General features: G+C 42.0%; 1 protein-coding gene across 4 annotated transcripts in view; it reads right to left on the reverse strand.

Moving 5' to 3' along the window:
• Nucleotides 1–25231, reverse strand: part of TIAM2 (TIAM Rac1 associated GEF 2) — a 272136-nt gene that overhangs the window by 68462 nt on the left and 178443 nt on the right. For all 4 annotated transcript variants that reach the window (XM_038001128.2, XM_073022315.1, XM_038001129.2 and 1 more), the window contains 5 exons: nucleotides 14129–14290; nucleotides 11638–11742; nucleotides 11322–11400; nucleotides 8504–8596; nucleotides 7055–7318 (listed from right to left, as the gene is read on the reverse strand). In XM_038001128.2, the coding sequence (XP_037857056.2) occupies nucleotides 7055–7318; nucleotides 8504–8596; nucleotides 11322–11400; nucleotides 11638–11742; nucleotides 14129–14290 (703 nt within the window). The remainder of the gene's footprint in view (nucleotides 1–7054; nucleotides 7319–8503; nucleotides 8597–11321; nucleotides 11401–11637; nucleotides 11743–14128; nucleotides 14291–25231) is intronic.

The raw sequence follows: 25231 nt of genomic DNA on the forward strand, positions 1-25231 counted from the left end.
ATGGCTTCCCAATGCTGAGGAAGACTTAGGTTTTACAGAGAACATATAGGTGTTCCTTTATTCACTCTTTACTCTAAAACATTTGAGTATTTATTTTATAAGGGACTTCTGATCATTCAACACAACAATACTCTAAGATCCAAAGGAATGAAGCCAGAGTGGTGGGATGAGAGAGGTGACAGGCAGGGGCAAGCTTTTCAAGTCACACACACTCCAGTGGCCATCAAATGAGCAGACAAGTTCTCCATATTTTATAGAAGGCAGGGGGAAGTAGTAACACAATACTCATTAGTTAGTTAATTAGCTATTAGGTTTTTCAGATGCATGCAATGATATGTTATAAATTCCTGGAATTCAGTGTTTTCTACAATCTGGCCCCAATAGACTTTCCAACCTTTCTTCCCGTGACCTCTACATGCAGCTTCTGTCTTCCAGCTTGCTTGCTTTATGTGAATGCCCTTCACTCCACCGCCACCACACACCTCCAGGTCCACGGCCTGTCCATCTGCAGTGCTGAGATCAAGCACAAACCCTTTCAGAAACTGTCCTCTGACGCTGATAATGAGAGCCCTGTGCCTTGCTTCTGAGTGCCTTTGCTCTTGTAAAACAGAAAATTAGTGGGAATCCCACCTCTGACCTCTAATTCTCTTCATTGCAAATGTCTGTTTTCTTTGGAGCCAGGAATTATTTACAAGTGTTTTCCAATTCAACTATGAGCTTCTTGAGAGTATGAAATAATGTGTAATTCACCTTTATGTACCCTCGACATTTCACAAAAGGTTATCTGTTAAACGTACAAGTGAATAAATAAATGACTGAGAATAAGAAAAAGAGAATCAAACAAAACTAAGTTTTATAAGGAAATTGGTATCCCAGGATCTTAATTTTTTCCACCACTAAGAGAAAGCCACACGCTCACTTCCACACTGATGGAAATGAAACCGATCTTCAGCACAGACACAACAAACTCGTAATTCTGAGATGGAAGTTCTGTGTCCTGGTAAAGCCAGTATTTCCCAATCAGATTGTTTTCTGATTTAAAAAAAAAAAAAAATGTACCACTCATCTTTAGGAACACTAATATGTTTTTACATCTGGAAATCTGGGGTGTCAGCCAGCCAGACTCAGTAATAGCAGTTTTACACACAAACAGAGCATTCTCTGAGCTAAATGCTGTTAGTCATCCTAAACAGGCTACGGAAGCCAAAATGCCCTCACTCTCATAAACAGGAAATAAGTGTGTTTGCCACATCAGAGCTGGCTCTGTAATTCTTTTCCCTGGTGAGAAGCTATATAATGGACACATACATTCCCAAGAGCAATTCATTCCAAAGAGCAAATTTACATCTAAGTGGCTTCTGGTAGCTTGAGACTCTACACTACTCATGGCAATTTTTAAAAAGAATGATTCAAAGGGGGTGTGGAGGCTAAAAAAGAACCTCAGGCTGCAATTACCTTCATCATCTGGTAAGCATGTGTTGGATTTATATGGTCTAAATGGAAGGAAAACATAGGTCTTTTCTATTTTGTCCCCTACTAAATATACCTCCAATCCTAACAAGGTAGGATTAATGGCTGTTTATAGATGGAGAGTTCATTAATGCGACAAGTTCAGTGTTTACATAAAGACTTTGTTCAGAAACTCTATGCCCAATGAGACTTTCTTAAAAGCTGCTGGAATGTTTCAAAAGATGGCAAACACTGGAAAAGGGATTTTCATACATAAATCACAAATATGGCATTAACAGGATCCCTGTATAAACAGGTCTGGCCCATCCAATCCCTTCAATGGTCACCTTGTTGGCTCTAAAATAACACTGGCCTCTTTGGGGAATTCCAGTGGTAAAATTAATTCTCTCTATAAAGTTTTTACAGATGATATTTCCGCTCAAATCAAATACAGCCTATGGACATTTCCTCTCTCCACTGTGAATAACTAGAACAGAAATGTAAGCCCTTCAAGGCAAAATCAAACGGTCATTCATTTCTTAGGAAGCAGAGGAACTTCATACTGAACCCTCATCAATTCTCCATATATTCCTGTCTCTTATGCTCCTCACAGAGCATCACAGGCATAGTGGAGCGAAGCTGGAAGATCTTTGCTTCCTAGTGTAAGTGATTTGCCAAATGGAACATAGTGTCTTCCAAGCATGGACTGAGCAACAAATGAGGTGAGCTAAGAGTCAACTGCCTGCATGCTGAGCACACGAGGAAAGACAATGGTGGAGGTTTGGGACACACGATTCCTAAGAACACGCATGCGCAACAGGGATCATGTACTGGGAACTTTACGCATATTATCTCATTCCATCCTCAAAACCTCAGCATACAGGAGGTTACCTACTTACTGTTTCAGGCCACCTCTTTTAGACTAATGGCCAACGGGCAGCAGGAGTGCTCACACCAGCCCCAGGGCTGCTCTCCAGGCGATGCAGGCTAGAGAGGCTGGCTCTCCAGGGCTGCTTTCCACACCTGCACAGGTTAAAAATGGGGCTTGTGACTGGGCGCAGAGGCTCACACATGTAATCCCAGCACTTTGGGAGGTCGAGGCTGGCAGATCACCTGAGGTCGGGAGTTCAAGACCAGCCTGACCAACATGGAGAACCCTCATCTCTACTAAAAATACAAAATTAGCCAGGCATGGTGGCGCATGACTGTGATCCCAGCTACTTGGGAGGTTGAGGCAGGAGAATCTCTTGAACCAGGAGGTGGAGGTTGCGGTGAGCCGAGACCGCACCATTGCACTCCAGCCTGGGCAACAAGAGCAAAACTCCATCTGAAAAAAAAAAAAAAGCCGGGGGAGCCAGGGAGAAGAGGGCTTCCACTGCCCCAAGCCTCCTGCAGGAGGTGCACCAACAGCAAAACCCTGGAGTCTACATTTTCATTAAGCTCAGCAGGTTGAGTCCTGGGCACTAGGAAGTTTGAGACCCATTTTCCTAAACATTATTCATATCAATGAATGTCGAATACTGCAAGGATGCTTCTTTTCTAGAAAAGCAGAACCTTAATAGCAACCCACAAGCAATCCCCTAGCTTCCTGGGACCTGCCACTGTGACTAACACCTCTTTCAGTCAAAGACTGATTAGATACAGAGATATAGACAGAGACAGGGTTTCCCTCCCCAACTGGAAACTGATCAAGAGACAAAGGTTAACCAACATAAACTTCAGGACATGACTGAAAGCCCTGAACTCTTGTTCCCAGGGCACCCCCACCCCCCAACATTTTAAGTGCTCAACAGGGGGCTATAAATATTCCGTTTGAATGGTCAACATAAGCCCAAACAAGTGCTTAAGGCTTTCCTTTTTATCTACCTGCTGATATTCTTATAATTTCTATTTTTTAAAAAAACAGGTCTTCTTTCCCAGAGAGCCAGCCATTTGGTTTTTACAGCAAGGAAAGGATTGACTTCTCTGGAAAAGCAAACAGAACTTTCCTTCTTTTCAAGTACATGGTTGCCTTCTAGCAATGCCAAGGGAACGTGAAATTTAGGGAAAGGCAGGCTCTCAAATGGCTAGCCACTGCTAAGTTATACTTCAAAGTTGTATTAAAAACTGTTTTTCAAAGTCATTTAAATTTTTGATTTCTGTAAATTTTAACTTTTTTAGTTAAAAAATGGGATTACTGTTTTCTAATTCATTGCAAAAGCGAATCAAGGTAATTTTTAATAAAACAGGAAGCTGCAAAGGAGAGGGAGGAGGAGGAGAAGCACGTTTTCAGAATTCCTGCCAATTAAAACCCTGGGCTGAACATGCCACAGACAGGAACTCCCCCAAACTCACAGGGTCCACAGGGGCAGGGGGAGAACCATTATCCTCTGGATGAGAAAAGTCAGGCTCAGCATCTTCATTCGGGCTCCCCCAAAAGCAGAGTCTGAGCCAAGGACTTGGGTACAGAAGTTTATTTGGAAGGTAACCCTGAGAGTCCCAAAGGAGGGGGTAGGAACAGTGAGGCAGGAAGGGCAGGAAGCCCATGGGAGGTGTGAAAGCGAGGATGCTGTGGGCAGCTGGGGCTCATTCCAGGGCCAATCTGCAGAGCTGTGTGGACTGCACCTCAGGACCGTTTCCAGCAGAGTAAAGAGGCTGGGGTAGTATCCACCAAAGCCCAGAACTCCCTGGGTGAGTCAAAAAACCCGTACAGGGCAGCCCAGGACCCGAACCCACGTCTGACTCAAAACCTGTATGCTTGTTACCATGCCACCTCTCAGAGTTTCCACAAACACAGGCTTCTCTTGCCATTCAGATGTTGCATATGAATGAGAGACCTGGTCTTTTTTCACTTGTACCTTTTAATTCACCCACCTACCCTTATTTTCTTGTCCCCTCAACCTTCAAAATGGAAGACTTCCTTCCGAGATGTTTGCCCACAGGCATTTAACTTCCTTCACAAGCAACGTAACTATCTCAAAAAGAAAAAGAAAAGTCTATGTTTGTGGTGTCTGGGGAAGGAGTCTGCTGGGGCTGTTTTTTCCAGCACAAGCAGCATCACTATGGCACAGCCACCTGGAGCTTAGGAGAGGGGAGGAATGGTAAAGCTCAGGGCAGAGGCGGGCAGGGCGCTGCCTGGGAGACACGCAGAGAGCACAATCTTGCCAGGACACCAGGAAAGGGTTAGTGGCTCCCACTAGGCTGGCAGTGGAAGAACCTGCAAGGTTCCATCAGGAGGCATGATGTGGACAAGCACGGTGCCTGCCTGGCTAACTAAGCTCTTTGTCCACGCAGACATAGGGTATAAAGGATTAGACAGTCGGAATGGCTGCCTAAGATGAGTAATAGAATAGCGGCTTAACAGATCCAGGACTGCCACTTTATTCTGTTTCCCTGGCAAATAAATAAACAAATAAATAAAAGTGGCTTAACTCACCTGCTTGATCCTTACTTTTTTTTTTTTTTTTTTTTTTTTGAGACAGAGTCTGGCTCTGTCACCCAGGCTAGAGCGCAGTGGCGTGATCTCCACTCACTGCAAGTTCTGCCTCCCGGGTTCACGCCATTCTCCTGCCTCAGCCTCCCATGTAGCTGGGACTAGAGGTGCCCGCCACCGCGCCCAGCTATTTTTGTATTTTTAGTAGAGACGGGGTTTTACCGTGTTAGCCAGGATGAGATCCTTACTATTTAAAAAAATATAAAAATAAAAAGTAAAGAAAAATAGCCGGGCGCGGTTGCTTACATCTGTAATCCCAGCACTTTTGGAGGCTGGGGGGGGTGGATCGCTTGAGGTCAGGAGTTCAAGACCAGCCTGGCCAACATGGTGAAACCCCATCTCTACTAAAAATACAAAAATTAGCCGGGCGTGGTGGCGTATTCCTGTAGTCCCAGCTACTTCAGAGGCTGAGGCAAGGGAATCGCTTGAAACCGGGGGGTGGAGGTTGCAGTGAGCCAAGATTGTGCCACTGCACTCCAGCCTGGGTAACAGAGAAGAAAGATTCTGTCTCCAAAAAAAAAAAGGTAAATTTGCCCCTTTCTCTGCTTTCTATAGGAATTCATTCCCGCAAGTACCAAAAGTATTATAGCCTCTGTGGTAATTTCTTATTATGATAAAATACATAGAGACATAACACAGGTAGTGAATGTATCCCTCAAGAGTAATGAATCCAACAAATGGACACATGCATGTATTATATGGCATACTCAGGCCCATAACAGCAGCCCAGGGTAAGCTGAATGATGGCCCTAATATACCCAAGTAATTAATAAGTTCCATCATAATTTTTGTTTTATGACATTCACTTTTATATGCCAATAGTCCATTTAATGGCATTTTAAATTAGAGGAAGGCCCCAAGAGAGGAGGAGAAAGCACGAGATACCTTATTGAATCACAAATCTTACCATCTGATTTTTTAATTCCAAAAATGACCTAATAAACTTCCTTTATAATTAAATCAATCCTAACAACTTCTCTTTGGTGTTTTTCATTCATTTTTGGTAATCATGCAGAGATTTCAATTGGAAATCCATTATCATCGTAATTAAGTATAAAAATTGCTCTGTGTTCTCCCAGGAAAAAGACCCCACACTTGGTCTCCTGTGGAGCTTGACCTGGGCTCTCCAGAGGTACAAAGCAAAACTACTGGTTTTCAGTACCCTAATTTACTTGACTGCAGTGCATGAAATACACATGAATGATACACTCAAAACTTCAGACCTTCAAATGATTTCCTCATATGGAAGTCTTACCGTGAGAAAAATATGCTGGCACACAGTTTTTCATTTTTAGGCCTTCACAAAGTTTTAAAAATCATGACCTACATTAAAAGTTTGCTGTTTACTGGCCAGGCACGGTGGCTCACGCCTGTAATCCCAGCACTCTGGGAGACCGAGGTGGGTGGATCACCTGAGGTCAGGAGTTTGAGACCAGTCTGGGCAACATGGTGAAGCCCTACCTCTACAAAAAATACAAAAATTAGCCAGGCATGGTGGTACACGCCTGTAATCTCAGCTACTCAGGAGGTTGAGGCACGAGAATCTCTTGAATCCAGGAGACAGAGGTTGCAGTGAGCTGAGATCAAGCCACTGCACTCCAGTCTGGGTGACAAAGTGACACTCTGTCTCAAAAAAATAAAAATAAAAATAAATTTTAAAAAAGAAAGTTTGCTGTTTATTAAGAAAGTAGTGCTTCACAAAAGATATAACTGAACTGAAATGCACAGGCTGTTCTAAGAGCCCAACAGATTACTGCAAAATGGCTATGCCTTAGATTCAACCAAATAAGAAAAATCTTTCCACTATGGCATTTATGCAGGATTTCATCTGCCTTCAATCACAGAGCCACTACAAGACTAAACATTATGGGTGATTTTTAAAGAGTCCGTGATGTTTTAAAAATGTTATTTTGTGCAAAAATAATTATTTTCTATTTTCATGAAAGCGCTATAATTACTAAAATGCATGAAATTTTGATAAAATCTACTCCAGTTGGCATCTGTGTTCTTCTAATAAATTAGAAAACATTCTTTGAACAGCTTAAATAATCTGAGTTTGCAAGCAAAATTACAGCCTAAAAATATTGGCTGTTGATACCAGCAGTTAAGAAGGAAGTCAGAACAAAGCCTTACCATTGGCTGTATTCTTTTTAAAGTTATCCAGGAATTCCTCCAGCAGTTGAGACTGGTTAGGAGGGGGTAGCAGACTCTTCTGGTCCCTGGAGAACAGGTCACTGTCTGACCAGGATGTACACAGGGTGGCTTTTGTGTCCGGAGGCCGGGCAATCAGAGTGAGTCCGACGCTCTTCTCAGAAAATAGAGCCTCCATCTGCTTGAGGTCAAGATCAGACACAGCTTCCCCATTTAAGGTCATGATCTCATTGCCCTTTCTCAGCCCTGAGAAAAAGGAAGGAGAAAAAAAAGAGAGAGGGATTACTGTGAGAAATATTTTCAGATGAAAGAAGGCTGCAAACTCAAACCATGTACTCCCAGGGGCTGTTTCATTTGTCGCTTTCTTCAAAGAAAGTGCCAGCGGGGCACAGTGGCAGGTGCCTGTAGTCCCAGCTAATCAGGAGGCAGAGGTGGGAAGATCACTTGAGCCCAGGAGTTTGAGGCCAGCCTGGGGTGATATAGCAAGACTCCGTCTTTTAAATAAGAAAAACAGAAAAGAATTAAAGGGCCAAAATGTATAGTATTTAGATGCCACTAAGAGCAAAACAAATGTTAGCTCTCTCACAGCTACTCTTAAAAGAAACAGTTTGAAAGAGAAACAACTTGAGAACCACTCATTCATTGCTTTTTCTAATATTTTTCTAGTGTTCCCATGTTAACTCTGTTCCATCAGTGTCTGCCTGTCTCACACTCTCTTCCTCCTTCCCTCTGTCTATATATATGTATACACTTTCTGTCTTTTAAACACACACACATGCTCTCTCTATATATAGGCATATGCATTTTCTTTCTTTTCTTTCTCTCTCTTTCTCGTTTTTTCTTTTTTTTTTTTTTGAGACGGAGTCTCGCTCTGTCGCCCAGGCTGGAGTGCAGTGGTGCAATCTCGGCTCACTGCAAGCTCTGCCTCCCGGGTTCACGCCATTCTCCTGCCTCAGCCTCCCGAGTAGCTGAGACTACAGGCACCCACCACCACTCTCGGCTATTTTTTTGTATTTTTAGTAGAGACGGGGTTTCACCGTGTTAGCCAGGATGGTCTCGATCTCCCAACCTTGTGATCCACCCGCCTGGGCCTCCCAAAGTGCTGGGATTAGAGCTGTGAGCCACCACACCCGGCTTCTCTCTGTCCTTTTTATGGAGGCAGGAGTCTCACTGTATCTCCCAGGCTGGTCTTGGACTCCTGGACTCAAACAATCCTCCCATGTTCCCACCTCAGCCTCCTGAGCAGCTGGGTTTATGGGAGTGAGAGGCTGTGTTTGGTCGCATTTCCAATTAAACTCTTAGGTTTACTTCCTTTAAAATTCCAAGAGAAATCTTTTTCTGACAAAACTGTATGAAGAAACATTCCCTAGCCAGGCTGTATTCCACAGTTGCAAATTAAGAGGGAACAGAGGCACGGTGTGCCACACGGACCTTCCCCATACGCCAGGCCATCGGGAAGAACGTCGCTTACAAATATCCGGCTGAGATGCTGATGCTCATCCACCTGCGCTGTAACTGCAAACCCTAGGAAAGAAAATAAAAGGAAAAACCACGTCTCAACCCACCACACTCAATTTCTCCAACCACATCGGCAGTATCTCCTTGAACCTATTTTCTTGTAAGTACAGTATGTTGAGAAAGTCTAAGTTACAACTATTTTGAAAGTACAAATATCTTGCAGGGGTAGAAAAAGAAAAATGTCCGACAAGAGGCTTAAGAAATATAAAAACATAACTTTTATTCAAAAGGTGAGACCATGCAGCCACGTGCATAACAGCATAATTCACAAGAGCCAAGAGGTGGAAATACCCCAACTGTCTGTCAATGGACGAATGGATAAGCAAAATGTGATCTACGCATACAGTGGAATATCATTCAGTCTTACAAAGGAAAAAGATCTTGGCATATGCTACAAGTTGGGTGAACTTTGAGGAGAATATGCTAAGTAAAATAAGCCAGTCACAAATAGACAACACAGTATAATACTATTTATATGAGTAGCTAGAGCAGTCAACTTCAGAGAGGTAGAAAGTATTAATAGAACGGTGGTTGCCAGGGGAATTCCGAGAGATACAAAGTATTAAACTGGTGGTTGCCAGGGGCTAGGGGGAGGACAGTATGAGCAGTTGGTGTTAAATGGGTACAGAGTTCAGTTTTACAAGCTGAAAAGATTTGTAGAGATAGATGATGGTAGCACAACATTGTGAATGTACTTAACATCACAAAACGGTACACCTAAAAGTGGTCAAGACGATAAACTTTATGTGTCTATTACCACAATTAAAAATTTAGAAACAGATTTAACAGCAAAAAATACTCTTACTGAAATACATGAAATTCAGTTCAATACAACAAATAATTGCTGAGAAACAACTATGGGGTTGAGCATTTTAAGAAGGTGAAGAAAATGCTTGGATGAATACAGTGCTTGCCCTAAATATATAAGATTACATGCAAATCCTAGGGAGACCTTCCCTCTTCTGAATGGATGGCTCCTGACTTAGTGTCCCCCTCTGTGATGCCACAGTGAGGAGCACAGGTTTCCACGTCTTGGTCCCCTAATACGGAGAGTTCTTTGAGGACAGCAAGAATGTCCTGTTCCCCAGGTCTCCTCTGGGACCCCAGCAGAGCCTGGCAGATTATGGTCTCACCAGAGAGTATCTTTGCAAGTGTCTTCATTCACTCATTCCAGTACAAAGATGAACACAAATGGCAACCAGAAAAAGCACAGTGAAGGCCAAGAGGAGGAGAAAAAAGGCCGAGAGGGCTTCAAAGGGAAAACCAGCCTAACACGGGGTCCGGGTGCGGTGGCCCACGCCTGTAATCCCAGCACTTTGGGAGGCTGAGGTGGACGGATCACTTGAGTCCAGGAGTTCAAGAGCAGCCTGGCCAACATGGTGAAACCCCATCTCTACTAAACATACAAAAATTAGCCAGGTATAGTGGCAGGTGAGGCACCTGTAATCCCAGCTACTTGGAAGGCTAAGGCAGGGAGAATTGCTTGAACCCAGGGGGCAGAGGTTGCAGTGAGCCAAGATCATGCCAATGCACTCCAGCCTGAGCGACGGAGCAAGACTCTGTCTCAAAAAAAATAAAAAATAAAAAAATAACATGGGGGTCAGAAAAGATTATACAAATTTTTAAAAAACGAAAGTATCCTAAAAACGACATTTTAACATATTATAAACTTTAATTTATTATTAGGTTGAATCATTTTAAGGAAAATAATCATGTATCAACATATTTTAACAAGGTAAGAAATAGTGTTTCTATGGAGGTATTTACCAATCATTATCTAACCATTGTTTCTATGGATGTATTTACCAATTATTATCTAATCAAAGAGAAATGTAGAAAATGATGCTATTAAGTGACTTCAGAAGTACTGACCCTTAATCGTTTTTTGTTTTGTTTAGTTTTGAGATGGAATTTCGCTCTTGTCACCCAGGCTGGAGTACAATGGTGTGATCTCAACTCACAGCTCACCACAACCTCTGCCTCCCAGGTTCAAGCGATTCTCCTGCCTCAGCCTCCCAAGTAGCTGGGATTACAGGCATGTGCCACCACGCCTGGTTAATTTTATATTTTCAGCAGAGATGGGGTTTCTCTGTGTTGGTCAGGCTGGTCTCGAACTCCCAAACTCAGGTGATCTGCCTGCCTTGGCCTCCCAAAGTGCTGGGATTACAGGCGTGAGCCACCATGCCTGGCTGACTCTTAACTGTTAAATTCAGAGAAGAAAGAAGGAAGTAAAGCTAAAGCAATCAGATACAGTTTCTTCAAGAAAGTTAGACCCTAAGTTGGTTCTTGAAGGACAGTAGGATTCATGTCATTAGAGAGGAGGGATGGGGGAAGAAAGAGGAAAGAAGGGGAGCATTCCAGGTGGGAAGAGAAAACCAAGAGCAAAGACACTAGAGATGAAAGCAACTGTCCTGTGAATCATGAGTTGATCTGCTCAGAGCAGCACCAGTGCACAGTACATGGTATTATTAATCTATATTTTCAAATTCCCATCGATTTTATATTCATTCATTTAATTACTTTGGCATTTCCCTCTAATCCTGATACCTATCTGTGTCACCTGCTAATATCAATAAATAGAAATGTAGGAAGAGAAAGGAAGTTCAGAAACTACTGTCATATATTCTGAAAACGTGAATGTAAGGGAAAAAAATTAAGTCCAAAGATACTGGGGCAAAGTAGGCAAAGATGAACCACATAACTCCCTGAAAGGGGCATTCCTTACGCTTACCAAAGTCACACACACTCCCAGTCTTCGTGAGCCGCACGTCATAAACATTTAGTGGAAAGACTTCTATTTCATCATAAACCTGCAAAAGGTGAAAACAACAAAATCAGAGGATTTCATGTTATGATACCTTGAAAAACTACTTTGACACTATTTTTCATAATAAAACAAGAAAGCTATTAAGTTACCATTTATATAGAGACTGTTCCCAAACTAGGTGCCGAATTTAAACAAAATTTTTCCGAGAAATGACATTTTTCAGAATCAAAACACCATGGATGTGGTTCAGTCTCCCTTTCTGAAGCTAGTGCACACTTACCTGTTCTTGCATGTATTCATATGGTGCAGGGATGCAGTACTCAACATTGTCATCTACTAATTTTCGAAGTTGTAGGCCATAATGGCTGGGTTCCAATTGCCTCATCTATAAAGAAAAAGACAGTCATTCAGATTTTAAATGCTCTTTCTAAATCCATCATTGGTTAGCAGGCTCATTAAAAATCAAAGTAGAAATCGCTAAAAGAATACCACAAAATATTTGCTGAATTTAAACCTATATAAGAGCTCTCATTTAAACATTTGGATGCAGGCCAGGCGCAGTGGCTCACACCTGTAATCCCAGCACTTTGTGAGGCCAAGGCGGGTGGATTACTTGAGGTCAGGAGTTGGAGACCAGCCTAGCCAATACAGCAAAATGTTGACTATAGTAAAAATACAAAAATTAGCCAGGTCTAGTGGCACACACCTGTAATACCAGCTACTTGGGAGACTGAGGCAGAAGAAATGATTGAACCCAGGAAGTGGAGGTTGTAGTGAGCTGAGATAGCACCACTGCACTCCAGCGTGGGTGACACAGCAAGGCTCCATCTCAAATAAATAAATACGTGCATGCTAGTATGCAAAAAAGTAAAGGGGGACAACTATTTTATTTTTATTTTTATTTTTTATTTTTTGAGACGGAGTCTCGCTCTGTTGCCCAGGCTGGAGTGCAGTGGCGTGATCTCCACTCACTACAAGCTCCGCCTCCCGGGTTCACGCCATTCTCTTGCCTCAGACTCCCGAGTGGCTGGGACTACAGGCGCCCGCCACCTCGCCCGGTTGATTTTTTGTATTTTTAGTAGAGACGGGGTTTCACCGTGTTAGCCAGGATGGTCTTGATCTCCTGACCTCGTGATCCGCCCATCTCGGCCTCCCAAAGTGCTGGGATTACAGGCGTGAGCCACCGTGCCCGGCAGACAATTATTTTTAAGAAGGTTTTCTCTGAACACTATTGCTTATGATTAAAGGCAAAAGACGCATTTTTAAGAGATTACAGTAGAACAGATCTGATAGTAGAAGAAATCTTACCAGCTCAGCAAATGCCATCTCTTTAGTTAGGTTGAGCCTAACCTTGTTTCTCATTACTAAAATACAGAAATTTGTAAAATGCGAACAAATCTACAGACTTCAGAATTAAGAATGTCCTATTCCAAAAACTTTTCAAAAGGAAAATGTGTACACACACACACTCATATTTTCTCTCTCATGCATATTTTCAACAGTGAGAAATTTATCTTAGGCATATGCTCTAACTGGGTCAAACTGACCCACTACTACTTTTTTTTTTTTTTTAATTTGAGACGGAGTCTGGCGCTGTCGCCCAGGCTGGAGTGCAGTGGTGCGATCTCGCTCACTGCAAGCTCCGCCTCCCGGGTTCACACCATTCTCCTGCCTCAGCTTCCTGAGTAGCTGGGACTACAGGCACCCGCCACCACGTCCAGTTAATTTTTTGTATTTTTAGTAGAGATGGGGTTTCACCGTGTCAGCCAGGATGGTCTTGATCTCCTGACTTCGTGATCTGATGCATCGGCCTCTCAAAGTGCTGGGATTACAGGCATGAGCCACCGTGCCTGGCTGACCCACTGCTTCTGATACCCTTTATTACTCAGAAAATTATCAGTTTAATAGAGGGTATCATTGGTATAGAACATTGTTGGTTTTCTGAATAAAAACGTTACATATGGGAGCAAAAGGAAATTAAGTTCATAAGGATATAAACTACATATAAATGTACAGAATCTTAATGTTTCAAGTCAAAGTGAAAAAGGGGGACTAAAATTAAACATTTTTCACACTTATTCAGTGCACATGATTAAGCATTACCAAACTCTATATGCCTTTTTCACCATGTCAACATATTTGATTGTCTTTTCTCTGGAAACTTAAAACGATTTAAGCGCTACTACACCACCTGGTGGTCGAGAAGCTTCTGATCTGATGTCGCTGAATCTATTCTCTCTCAGAGGGCCCTCTTTAAGACTTACCATAAACTCCCTTTTCAGATCAGGAATGAAACCCAGTTTGAAAAATGAATAAAACATCATCTTATATTAATCTCCATAAAGCAACTGTGAATATATCAAGTTGCGTGTTTAATCTGGAGAAATCCGATAAAACTATTTAGGATTAAATTAAATTACCTCAAAGTTTATGCCGCCTTCTTATAACACACCATCTCTAAGTAACTTAAATAGCAATGGATTTCATAATTATTCTAGATATCAAAGTATACATAGAATTTCAGTAGATTAGTTCAGGTTCTTCATGGAAGTGGGGGATCATGATCTAATAATTCATTCTTCTAAAGAGATCAAGGAATAGAATGCAAATTAATCAATATGTTAATAAATACATTAACTAATAAATATGCTAATATATTCCCTGGCGTGGAAACTGGGCCCTCGAATACCACACGAATTTAGAAGGCATAAGATTGCAACATTAATGATTATTTCTATTCAGGAGTATATTTCTGCAGCAAAATCCATTACCTTGCATGCCAGAGTCAAAATATCTTCTACTCTGTGCTCTGGCTTGATCCCTACAGTAACTCCGTGATTATCCTGAAAGTGGACATAAGTCTGGATTTCCCACGCATTGTCTCGGGGAACACTGTCTACTGTTGAACCATACATATGCAGAAGTTCGTCGACCTGTTTGTAGATGCCAAAAGAAAATGCAGACAAATTTGATTAACAAATGAAGGAAACCACCGGCCAAATGTCCTGTTCATTTATGGACTATTTAGAGTAAACGCTCACACGCTTTGCATCACTGGCTTCTCACAGCCCTCTGAGGCCAATAACGTTTCCTCACTCATTTTATGCAGATGAAACGGCAGCCACGGGAAGTGGAGTGAAAGTCAGTGACTGCCTGTCCTGTGTTCATTCCACTGTGTCAATTGGCCGCTTATGCCGAGCTAGAACATCACAATCCGGCTGGAAACGGTGGCTGACGCCTGTAATCCCAACACTTTGGGAGGCCAAGGCGGGCAGATCACCTGAGGTCAGGGGTTCGAGACCAGCCTGGCCAACATGGTGAAACAGCGTCTCTACTAAAAATACAAAAATTAGCCAGGCGTGGTGATATGCACCTGTAGTCCCAGCTACTTGGGAAGCTGAGGCAGGAGAATCGCTTGAACCTGGGAGGCAGAGGTTGCAGTGAGCCAAGATCGTGCCACTGCACTCCAGCCTGGGCAACAGAGTAAGAGTCTGTCTCAAAAAAATAAAAAAAGAACACCGCAATCCATGTAAGGACTGCTGAGTATCCACGCTTACTACTCTGGGATCATGGTTGAGAAGGGCCACTGTGAAGCCTGCATCTAAGCCATAATCCCTCTCCGACCTTCCACTAAATTCCAGACACACCTTGTCCATGGCCACTGACATCTGCCTGCCATCCTAACCCTGAACTGCATTTAATCCAAGCACGAACTTTCTCTTCTAAGTCTACCTGGTTTTTTGTCTTTGTTTCTTCTTTTTAATTTTAGCCTAACTCATCACTGACAGAAATCTATTTGTTCCTTAGAATTAACCTATAGTCCTAATAAATCTTTTCTCTATCCTTCAGCTACCTCACACACAGACACTGTTGGAAAATCATCTCAAAGAATACCACCTTCAGGAAGCCCTTCCCAAGAAAGTTTAGTTTGCCAAACTACATCATCACAACAATTGCTGACTTCATGCTAATACGTCCTTTCGTAATTCATAACAAAAATAGCATACATTTCTTAAGCAATGTAGACATGTTTCTCTCTGGCTAGGTTCTTATATTCACGTAGTAGTAAAGAAAAGATTTGGGGCTTTGAAATCAAAAGTCTCAGACGCTACCAGCAAAGTATGGCCTAGGACAAGATTTACCTTGCTACAATTCAGCTATTTTGTAAAAGAGGACATTATTAATATAATTAATATTGAAAAATTACTTGTGACTTAAGTTTTGTGAGCAAAAGAGGTCACTTATATGAAACACCTTACATACCAGAAAATGTCACCGATAGAGTCAATACTATCACATTATTATATATCATTCATCATACTTTAAAGTTACCATTAAAGGGTGATTTTACTTTGAATTCCATGCATTTTTAAATACAAAGTAAAAGATCCTCCTATGTAGGATTTAAAAATTAGAAGAGACATCATAAAGAAATTTCAAAGAACAAAGCAAGACAAAAATCCATCTCTCTGTGTCATCTTTTTGAAAACATGGTGCTCAACTTTGAAGTGACATTTCTGGATCTGTCACGGATCTGTCGCTTTCAGCACATTTTTCTGGAAGGGTGATCACAGCCAGAATGAACATCCCCACACGTGCCAATGACAAAGGAAAAGACAGGACCAGATGCAAGGAGCCAGGGATGCCAGGAACCAACCCGGACACTCTCTTCTAAAGGCTCTTGTCTTACACAGGCACATTATTTTCTCCGGTTCATTCTCTGGGCAGTGATTTCAACCCGGTGCTTAGCAACAAACAGATGCTGCCTTAAAGGGGCAGGCCCCCACCTCTGAAACCAGGCTTGTTGAGAAGCAAACTAAAACCCAGCAGAGGTCACTGTGGAGTAAGAAACTTCACAAAGAACAAGGCCTGGAGGAAGTCACAGGCTCCCACTGAGGGTGGCAGAGCAATTTACTGCTGCACTTTAGGAGATCAGGAAAAACGTAATTATGGATAAACAGGTGGGGGAGGGACATGAGCAGTACAAATTAACACTGTGCCTTCACACCCTCTTGTTCCCACTGTTACTGACAATCAGAGAAAGGCTGTATCACCAGCCGGGCGCAGTGGCTCACGCCTGCAATCCCAGCACTTTGGAAGGCCGAGGCGGGTGGATCACCTAAGGTCACGAGTTCAGGACCAGCCTGGCCAACATGGTAAAACCCCATCTCTACTAAAAATAAAAATTATCCGGGCATGGTGGCACGCATCTGTAGTCCCAGTTACTCAGGAGGCTGAGGCAGGAGAATCGCTTGAACCTGGGAGGCGGAGGTTGCAGTGAGCCAAGATCATGCCACTGCAATACAGCCTGGGCGACAGAGGGAGACTCCACCTCAAAAAAAAAGAAAGATTGCGTCTCATGAGGCCAAATGAAACAAGCTCTTGACGTGCCATCAGTTCACTCACCACTCACAACCAGCCCTCTCAGGGAGACACCATCATCACTTCCTATGGAACAGGCAAGACACATATGGCTCAGGACATTCTAGAAACTTGCCCAAGTTTACACAACTAGTGCCTGTGGTACTCCGGGGAACTGAAGGGTGGAAGTCTGGCTTGAGCTGGTTCACACCACCGCTATATTACACAGAATGCCCACCTGGCAGTTAACTCCCTTTATATAAAATGGGTACAACCTACATGTCCTGATTACTTTCCATTATTCTATGCTACACACCATGTTCCCACTGAACAGAACGGCTCAGGGAACATTCCCCAAAAGGGAGTGGCAAGCTCCTGCTCCATGCCAGTGCTCACTTCCATCTCATCTCTCTGCTGTACCATCCTTACAGAGACAGTGCTGAAACCATGTACACCCTCCAACCTGGTTTAAAATGCCCCTCTCTTAGGAAGTCTCTCCTCTCTCTCCTTTCTCTGCCCTTAAGTCCTCTCACTTAGATGAGTTCACTCTCCTATGTCCCTGGTACAGCATTTGGCAAAGCCCAGCCCACAGGGGGGTCACTTCTAAGTCCCACACCAGGATAAGATAAATGCCAGCAGAGGCTTTGTCTTCTGTATCCTCATTCTCCCTCAGCCATTAACACAGTGCGTCCCATACCCAGGACACACTCAAAACTTGAGTGCTGAGCTGGATACAACTAGACATTCACAGTCACATACAGGCATGAGAGGTAAACGCTGTTCGTTTTCAGTATCTTACTCAACTCTGTTGACATAGTGTCAAGTTCTTAATGCTCTCTGGAAGCTATGAGAAGAGAAATTAACAGATTATTGAAGGAGAACAAGTTCTGGACAACAGAAAAGTGTGCAGATAGATGGAAGGATGGAAGGACAAAAGAAATAATCCTATTAAAATCCATTAAACAAGATACTGTGCTACAATTGCTCTGAGCAATGGTTTTCTGAGTTTACACTGTTGACCCGAGATGTAGTGAACCATAGGAGAGAAGATGCCCATCAAAGCCAAGGCCATCGAAGAGTCAGACCCTCTCAAGAGATCCCTCAATGAAAAGTTAAATGTAATTTTTGGTGTATGTTAGGCAGACACACACACACACACACACACACACACACACACACACACACATATACACCCGTCACAAATGTATATACAGTTCAAGAAAAGTAAAACCTGGTTATTCAAAGGAAGCACCAAGAATTTAAAATTAATACATTAGAACTAAAAAAAGAAAAAGCTTCTTGGTGCCTACAGATCTCTTAGGTGGTTGTAAGCTTTGCCTATTCGGAGGGAAAGTTGGATTAATTCTCTGAAGGAGGGTCAATGCTATCCAAGTTGAAAATACACGTGCTTTAGTTTCAGGAAGCCAGATAAAATATTCTCCAACATTCTTTTCATAAAAAGAATGGAGAATCCTGAAAATAAGCATTAAAAATGGAGTCATCTGGAAAATTCTTTTTCCAGGTTACCCATTTCAAAGATGCCACTATGTTAAATGAATCTTTTCAACCACCCAGAATTCCATGGTTGGCTACCTCTGTCAGGACTGTTACACACCTACCATGCCTCCTACTCTACTTCCTCCCCTCAAAGAAAAAACCTATATATTTCTACTTCCTCCGCTTAAGGAGAAAAAAAAAAAATATATATATATATATATTTCCAACTAGCCTCTTCAAGGTTTCCTGGTCCTGAGAATACAAATGGAGACAGAAAAAAATACAATAATAGAAAGACAATCCAGGTCAAATCTCAGCCTCGTTAGGGGCTGTTATCTAGTGCCTCTGCACTTCTGTTTCTTCACCTTCAAAAGAGGTTAAAAACAACAGCCTCGTGGGATGGTTAGGAGACTGACGGGAGGAACTGCACTTGAAAGACAGACATTGTAAAGATGTTTTGGACGTTGAGCCTGGATCAGGTCTTTATACAGTAGTACTGGGCATAACTACTGTATTTCAGTGATGACCACTATAAAGAACTTCCTGAGAATCATCCTTTGTTCCAAAGCCCTGGGGCACTGTAGTGGCCATTGCTGCTCAGATCACCTTGCAGTCAGCTCCAATTGGCCATCATGACACGGGAACATCACTGGGCTGCAGCCACAGCCACTCCAGACTGACGAGTGAATGTCTGCAAATCACTTTAGCTCTCCTTGGAGGGCATTCCACAGAAGTATTTATTATTATTATTATTATTACATCAAGGGTCCTGAAACCACATGTCAAATTACTTATGCTCAGTATGCAGCAAGGAGAAAAAATGGAAACTCCGTGTGTTCTCACAGCAGATGCTTTTGGATCAAATGGCTCGTAATTACTACTTGGATCACTGAAGGGAAGTGAGTAGCAAAATCACAATCTGGCTGTCACAAATGGGCCCACACCACCACAGTGGCTGATAAAAGGAAAGTCTATTTGCAAGGGAGATGAGGAGAAAACACAAAAGGGAGTTGCATGCTCCCAGTTTTCTTAACAACAGTAAAATGTCATAGAAGAGAAAGTGTTTATTTCCTTCTTGGACTGATGCCCATACATCGGTTGATATGAAAGAAAAACAAAGATGGATCTAGCTAGCTCGCTAGCTGTATGCGTACATGTATACGTATATATGCTGTATAGGGTTGCGTATTCATATTCTGTCTAAACCGATTACCATACTGTGGTGAAGAGTAAGCTGTTTCATTCATATTTTCCATTTAAGAAACCAATATTAGGGGTTTTGTTTTGGTTTCGGGGTTTTTTGGGGTTTTTTAGTTTTGTTTTTTTTTCGGTTTGCAGCTCATGACTAACATGACAATACCACATTCACTCACTGCCACGGAAAGTTGGGACAGCCCAAACCAATTTTCCAGGAGAAGGGGCCGAGGCCCAGGGGCTGCCACATTTCTGCAATGAAGCTTCCGGGGTTGCCGCCATCCGAGCCTTACTGGGGACTTTGTTGTCACACTCTCCATGACAAACACCTCCCTTCAAAGGCCGTATAAGACTCACTATTACTCATCCAGACGTTCACCATGAAAAGCTTTCGTTTTTGGCTAGCCAAAGTGTCCTCTAAAAAAATGCTCAAGTAAGACTGGCTTTGTTCCAGCCTTAACAGATTTTGAATTAGGGTGACTCACTGTTGGACTGTTATATGATGCATCAATTAGAGTGGAATAGTTAAAATGCACACGGCCCCTCCCTCACAACAGCCTTCCTGTGTTATAGAAATGGGCATAATTTACTTATTGTATAAAAATAGGTTTGTGCAGGTTACAAGTATTCTCCAAGAATGATTAGCAGATGAAAAGTAGCAAGATGAAATATTCATTATTTAGCCAGCTCAGGCAGAATTGTAAGTCCCAGAGATATTAAAAAAAAAAAAAAAATTACACCCTTAGTTCTATCTGCCATTCAATCTGAATCTAGTTATCTGGGTACTATAGCACAGAAATTATAGAGGCTGCATTAAAAGAGTCCTGTAAATGAAAATAATTTCTTCAGTATCCTTACATCACAAGTAATGCTTAGCTAAAATAAATAGGAGTAACTGTTTAGATACACACGCTTAAAAAAACAAATGCAGAAATCATAGTTTCTTCTCACTCCTTAGAGCATTCAATAGGACCTGTTTTTTGAGCCCAACTTAAGCACTAAGCTTAATCCTCACTGTAAGTGGCTACATGAGCCAAATTTATTTTCAAAGTCCAACATACACTCTGTTAATAGGAAGTGTACTGATGCTATAGTTTCATAACTTTCTTTTTTCAGGGACAGGGTCTTACTCTGTCACCCCGGTCAGAGTGCAGTGCTGCGATCTTGGCTCACTGCAACCTCTGCCTCCCAGGCTCAAGTGATCCTCCCACCTCAGCCTCCCAGGAGCATGCCACCACACTTGGCTAATTTTTTGCATTTTCGGTAGACAGGATTTCACTATGTTGCCCAGGCCAGTCTCAAATGGTCCACCTGACTCAACCTCCCCAAATTCTGGGATTACAGGCATGAGCCACCATGCCAGGTCTCTTAACTTTCAAAGTAAGAATTTTACATTGTTACACAGTGCTGGAAGAGATATGATCCTAAAATTATGGACCTTTATTACAAATCAGTCATTCTCAGCCATTAAATGACTATAGTAGAAATAACTAATCATCAAACTTATTAAGCAAGTACTGTATCCTTAGCAGTGTGCTCTAGATTGAGAATATACAGATACTCATGGGCCATATATAAACTATATCAATTACAAGCTTTCCTGGGAGCCATGACATATGCACTTGACAGAATGGCTAACAGTAAGAGACGTAAGTGCAGAGTAAGAACTGGCCGGGCGCGGTGGCTCGCGCCTGTAATCTCAGCACTTTGGGAGACTGAGGTGGGTGGATTGTGATGTCCGGAGTTCAAGACCAACGTGGCCAACATAGTGAAACCCCATCTCTACTAAAAATACAAAAATTAGCCAGGCATGGTGAAGGGCGCCTGTAATGCCAGCTACTTGGGAGGCTGAGGCAGGAGAACTGCTTCAATCTGGGAGGAGGAAGTTGCAGTGAGCTGAGATCATGCCACTACACTCCAGCCTGGGCAACAGAGCAAGACTCCATCTCAAAAAAAAAAAATTATTTGGTGGAGGAGACATTAGAGAACTAACACAGCCTCATGAGGATGTTGTGGGTTTGAAAAAGGCACTAGGAAGAGGCATAGGCACATCCAGGATTTCATACTCTAGGATTTCATTCAGAGATCATTCTGAGGATTTGTTTGGTCAGAAGCAATTTTGGGGATGAGGAGACACTACTCAGGCCCCACTTGACAGCGCCTGGAGAGACACAGCAGAGAATATACTATCTGTGTGAAGATCCCTGACAACCCCGAAAGGAAAATGCAATTTTGTATTCACTGAACTCTCAAATGAAGATAAGTACTGCTGAGGAATAGAGACGTATAAATAAAAGATGCTATTATGACTTCAGTCTAGTCATGTTGCTGATTTTAAAATGGAGTTATTGTGAGGTCAGATACTTCCAAGATGCTTGGCATTGAAGACCATCTCTTTAGAGAATACCTACTGGGACCATTTTAATTACAAATCTATTTTCAAGGAGTTCATTAAAGATTCTGAACCAGCATTCCTCGCTTAACTTAGCATTTGTGTCATTCATGTAAAACAAGATGGCGGCCATCTACAGCAAAGTTTACCTCAGTGCAGTTATTGGAGTTTTGAGGTAGCTGAGTTCCAGAAAATCCACAGCTGCCACTTAAATCAAATATCTGACAGACAGGGGATGAAAAGACTAATGAAATGGCCCTGTAATGTTCATTTGCCAGCTACCCTGTTTCATTATTTAAAAACTAAAGTTCTATAACATTTTAGAAGAGTTGCATATCACAATTTGTACTACTATTCTAACACACTTAAAGTTTTAATTTCCCACATAGTTACATTTTACTTTTTATGTCATCTACTATTTAAGTCGGCCTGCAATCCCTCATTTTGGGAGGCTGAGGTGGGCAGATCACCTGAGGTCAGGAGTTCAAGACCAGCCTGACCAAAATAGTGAAATGCCATGTCCATTAAAAATACAAAAATTAGCCGGGCCTGGTGGCACCCACTTGTGGTCCCAGCTACTCAGGAGCTGAGGCAGAGAATCGCTTGAACCCGGGAGGCAGAGGTTGCAGTGAGCTGAGATCATGCCACTGCACTCCAGCCTGGGCAACAGCACGAGACTGTCTCGAATGAATGAATGAATAAATAAATAAATAAATAAATAAATTCTTGATATCACTTTTAACCAAAAAGTACATGTTTCTGAAGGTGTGAAACAGAACCACCAAAATCAAGCTCATACCTACTTTTTTAAATGTGCACAGAATAAATCTTGGAAGAAAATACAGCTAAATGTTAAAAGTGGTTTGTTTGGGTAGAAGAACTAGAAACAATTGCCTTTTCCAAATTTCACCTTCTAAATTTCGTAGTGGCATAATTAACATTAAAAACAACATAAACATTTAGAAATACCTACTAAATCAACTTCATTCAGTTATATAAATACTGACACTGTAATTAGTTTCATATCTTTTTCAAACAAAAAATGTTCAACCAAATGCTTTTGTTTATCAAAAAATCTATGTTGAGAACAAATTACGACACATGCTGGGTAAAAACCATATTAGACTCATATCTAATTAGCAGAATGTCTATGTCTAAGAAAAGTAAGCAAGTTATTTATCAAGTTATTATTTAGTTAAATAGAATATACTGTCTTGATTAAAATACCTTAAGGACATTAGTTAACCATCAAAGAAGTTCAGTTCACAAAGCATAAGGGCTGGATGTTATGGCTCAGGCCTATAATCTCAGAACTTTGGGAGGTTGAGGTGGGAAGACAGATTGAGGCCAGAAGTTTGAGACTAGCCTGGGCAACATAGGGAGACCGCCCCCACTCCCATTTCTACAAAAATGATTTTTTTAAAATAAAGAAAGCATAGGCCCACCATTAGCAAAGGGTTTGCAGTTGACTACAGTCAATAATGAGGAAATACATTTCCATTACAACCAACAAATAAGATTACTCTTTACGATTAAATTAAATTAAATTAAATTACAGGCTGGTCACGGTGGCTCACTGTAATCCCAGTACTTTGGGAGGTAGAGGCAGGTGGATCACATGAGGCCAGAAGTTTAAGACCAGCCTGACCAACATGGTGAAACCCTGACTCTACTAAAAATATAAAAATTAGCTGAGTATGGTGGCTCAAGTCTGTAGTCCCAGCTACTCAGGAGGCTGAGGCACAAGAATTGCTTGAACCTGGGATGTGGAGGTTGCAGTGAGTCAAGATTACACCACTGCACTCCAGCCTGGGTGACAGAGACTCTGTCTCAAATAAGAAAAAAAATTCATTACAAGTAGAACCACAATTTTAAAATCTGATACTATTTTTGTATATCAGTATACAAAAATGGTGGCCACATAAAAGAAGTTTCCTGTGATTCTGCTGTTAATGAACCAGCCCACTCCCCACCACCTCTAACTTTATTGTTTCAAGGTTTTAAACAGGTCAAAGGAATTGAGACTGGCCCTTTTACTTACCTAATTCACAAAAGCATTATCAAATAAATAGTCATATACAAATTAGAAAACAAAGATCCAATAAAATGTGACTCTCTTTCCAATGATATTGGAAACATAGTCAGAAAAACAGCAGCTCATTGAAAATAAAAGCAAAAACTTCTTCAGATTTAATTGCAAACCTTTTCCCTATTCACCTGAATGATCAGGTCATCATATAACTTATTTTTTCGACAGCTTTGAAACATAGTAATCCTAAAACATATCAGTCAGCAAGATAAAATCCATTATCATGCACCTGCATCATGAAATACAGGTGCACCATGAAATACACATATTCAAAATGTTCTGAAAACAATTTACAATACTTGGGCCGCATTTCAACAACATGTGCTTAGGCTACTTTCCTTAATAAAAATATCAGAAGAGGCCAGGCACGGTGGCTCACACCTGTAATCAGCACTCTGGGAGGCCCAGATGGGTGAATCACCTGAGGTCAGGAGTTCACGACCAGCCTGGCCAACAGGTGAAATCCTGTCTGTACTAAAAATACAAAAATTAGCCAGGCATGGTGGTGTGCACCTGTAGCCCCAGCTACTCAGGAGGCTGAGGCAGGAGAATCGCTTGAACCCAGGAGGCAGAGGTTGCAGTGAGCCAAGATCGCACCACTACACTCCAGCCTGGGTGACAGGGCAAGACTCCATCTCAAAAAAAAAAAAAAAAAAAAAAAGAAAGAAAGAAAGAAAAAGAAAACATTACAAGAGCCACCCCTCCCCAAGGGAAAAATAAGCACCCGCAATATTCCAGTGTTTCAAGACCATGGACTTAGGCAGAAATTAGTCCCGGCCATGCCCTTTGGTGCTGGTGAACAGGGGAAGGTAAGTGATGTAACTAACCTCTTCAAGTGGCAGTCTCCTCATCTCTAAAATGGGATGACAAAACCCCAAGGCCATGTTCTAAGGATTTAGTGAGCAAAATCCACAGCACTAGCAACAGAATTGAGCTGCCACTCTTCTGATTATTAATTTTCCATTTATTTTAATATAAAATCTATGAGAAAATAAATATTAGTAGTACTAGAGGGAAGGAAAAGTGTGGATTATTTTCTGATTATTCTTATTTTTTCTGTTCTTAAGCACTGCATGCAGTATGACTACCTCTTCGGGAGTGCCAGGATAGATACGGCAACTTGTGCACTTTCGTTGGGCAAAAAAAAAAAGAGCATGCTAAGAATTGATTCCTTTGAATCAACTTTTATTTTCATTTTTATTTTTGAGACAGGGTCTCGCTCTGTCACTCAGGCTGGAGTGCAGTGGCAAAATCATGGCTCACTGCAGCCTTGACCTCCTGGGCTCCAGCGATCTTCCCAATTCAGCCTTCAGAATAGCTGGGACTATAGGCGCACACCAC

The sequence above is a fragment of the Chlorocebus sabaeus genome, chromosome 13 (genome assembly GCF_047675955.1).
Source record: "Chlorocebus sabaeus isolate Y175 chromosome 13, mChlSab1.0.hap1, whole genome shotgun sequence".
NCBI classification, from domain to species: Eukaryota; Metazoa; Chordata; class Mammalia; order Primates; family Cercopithecidae; genus Chlorocebus; species Chlorocebus sabaeus.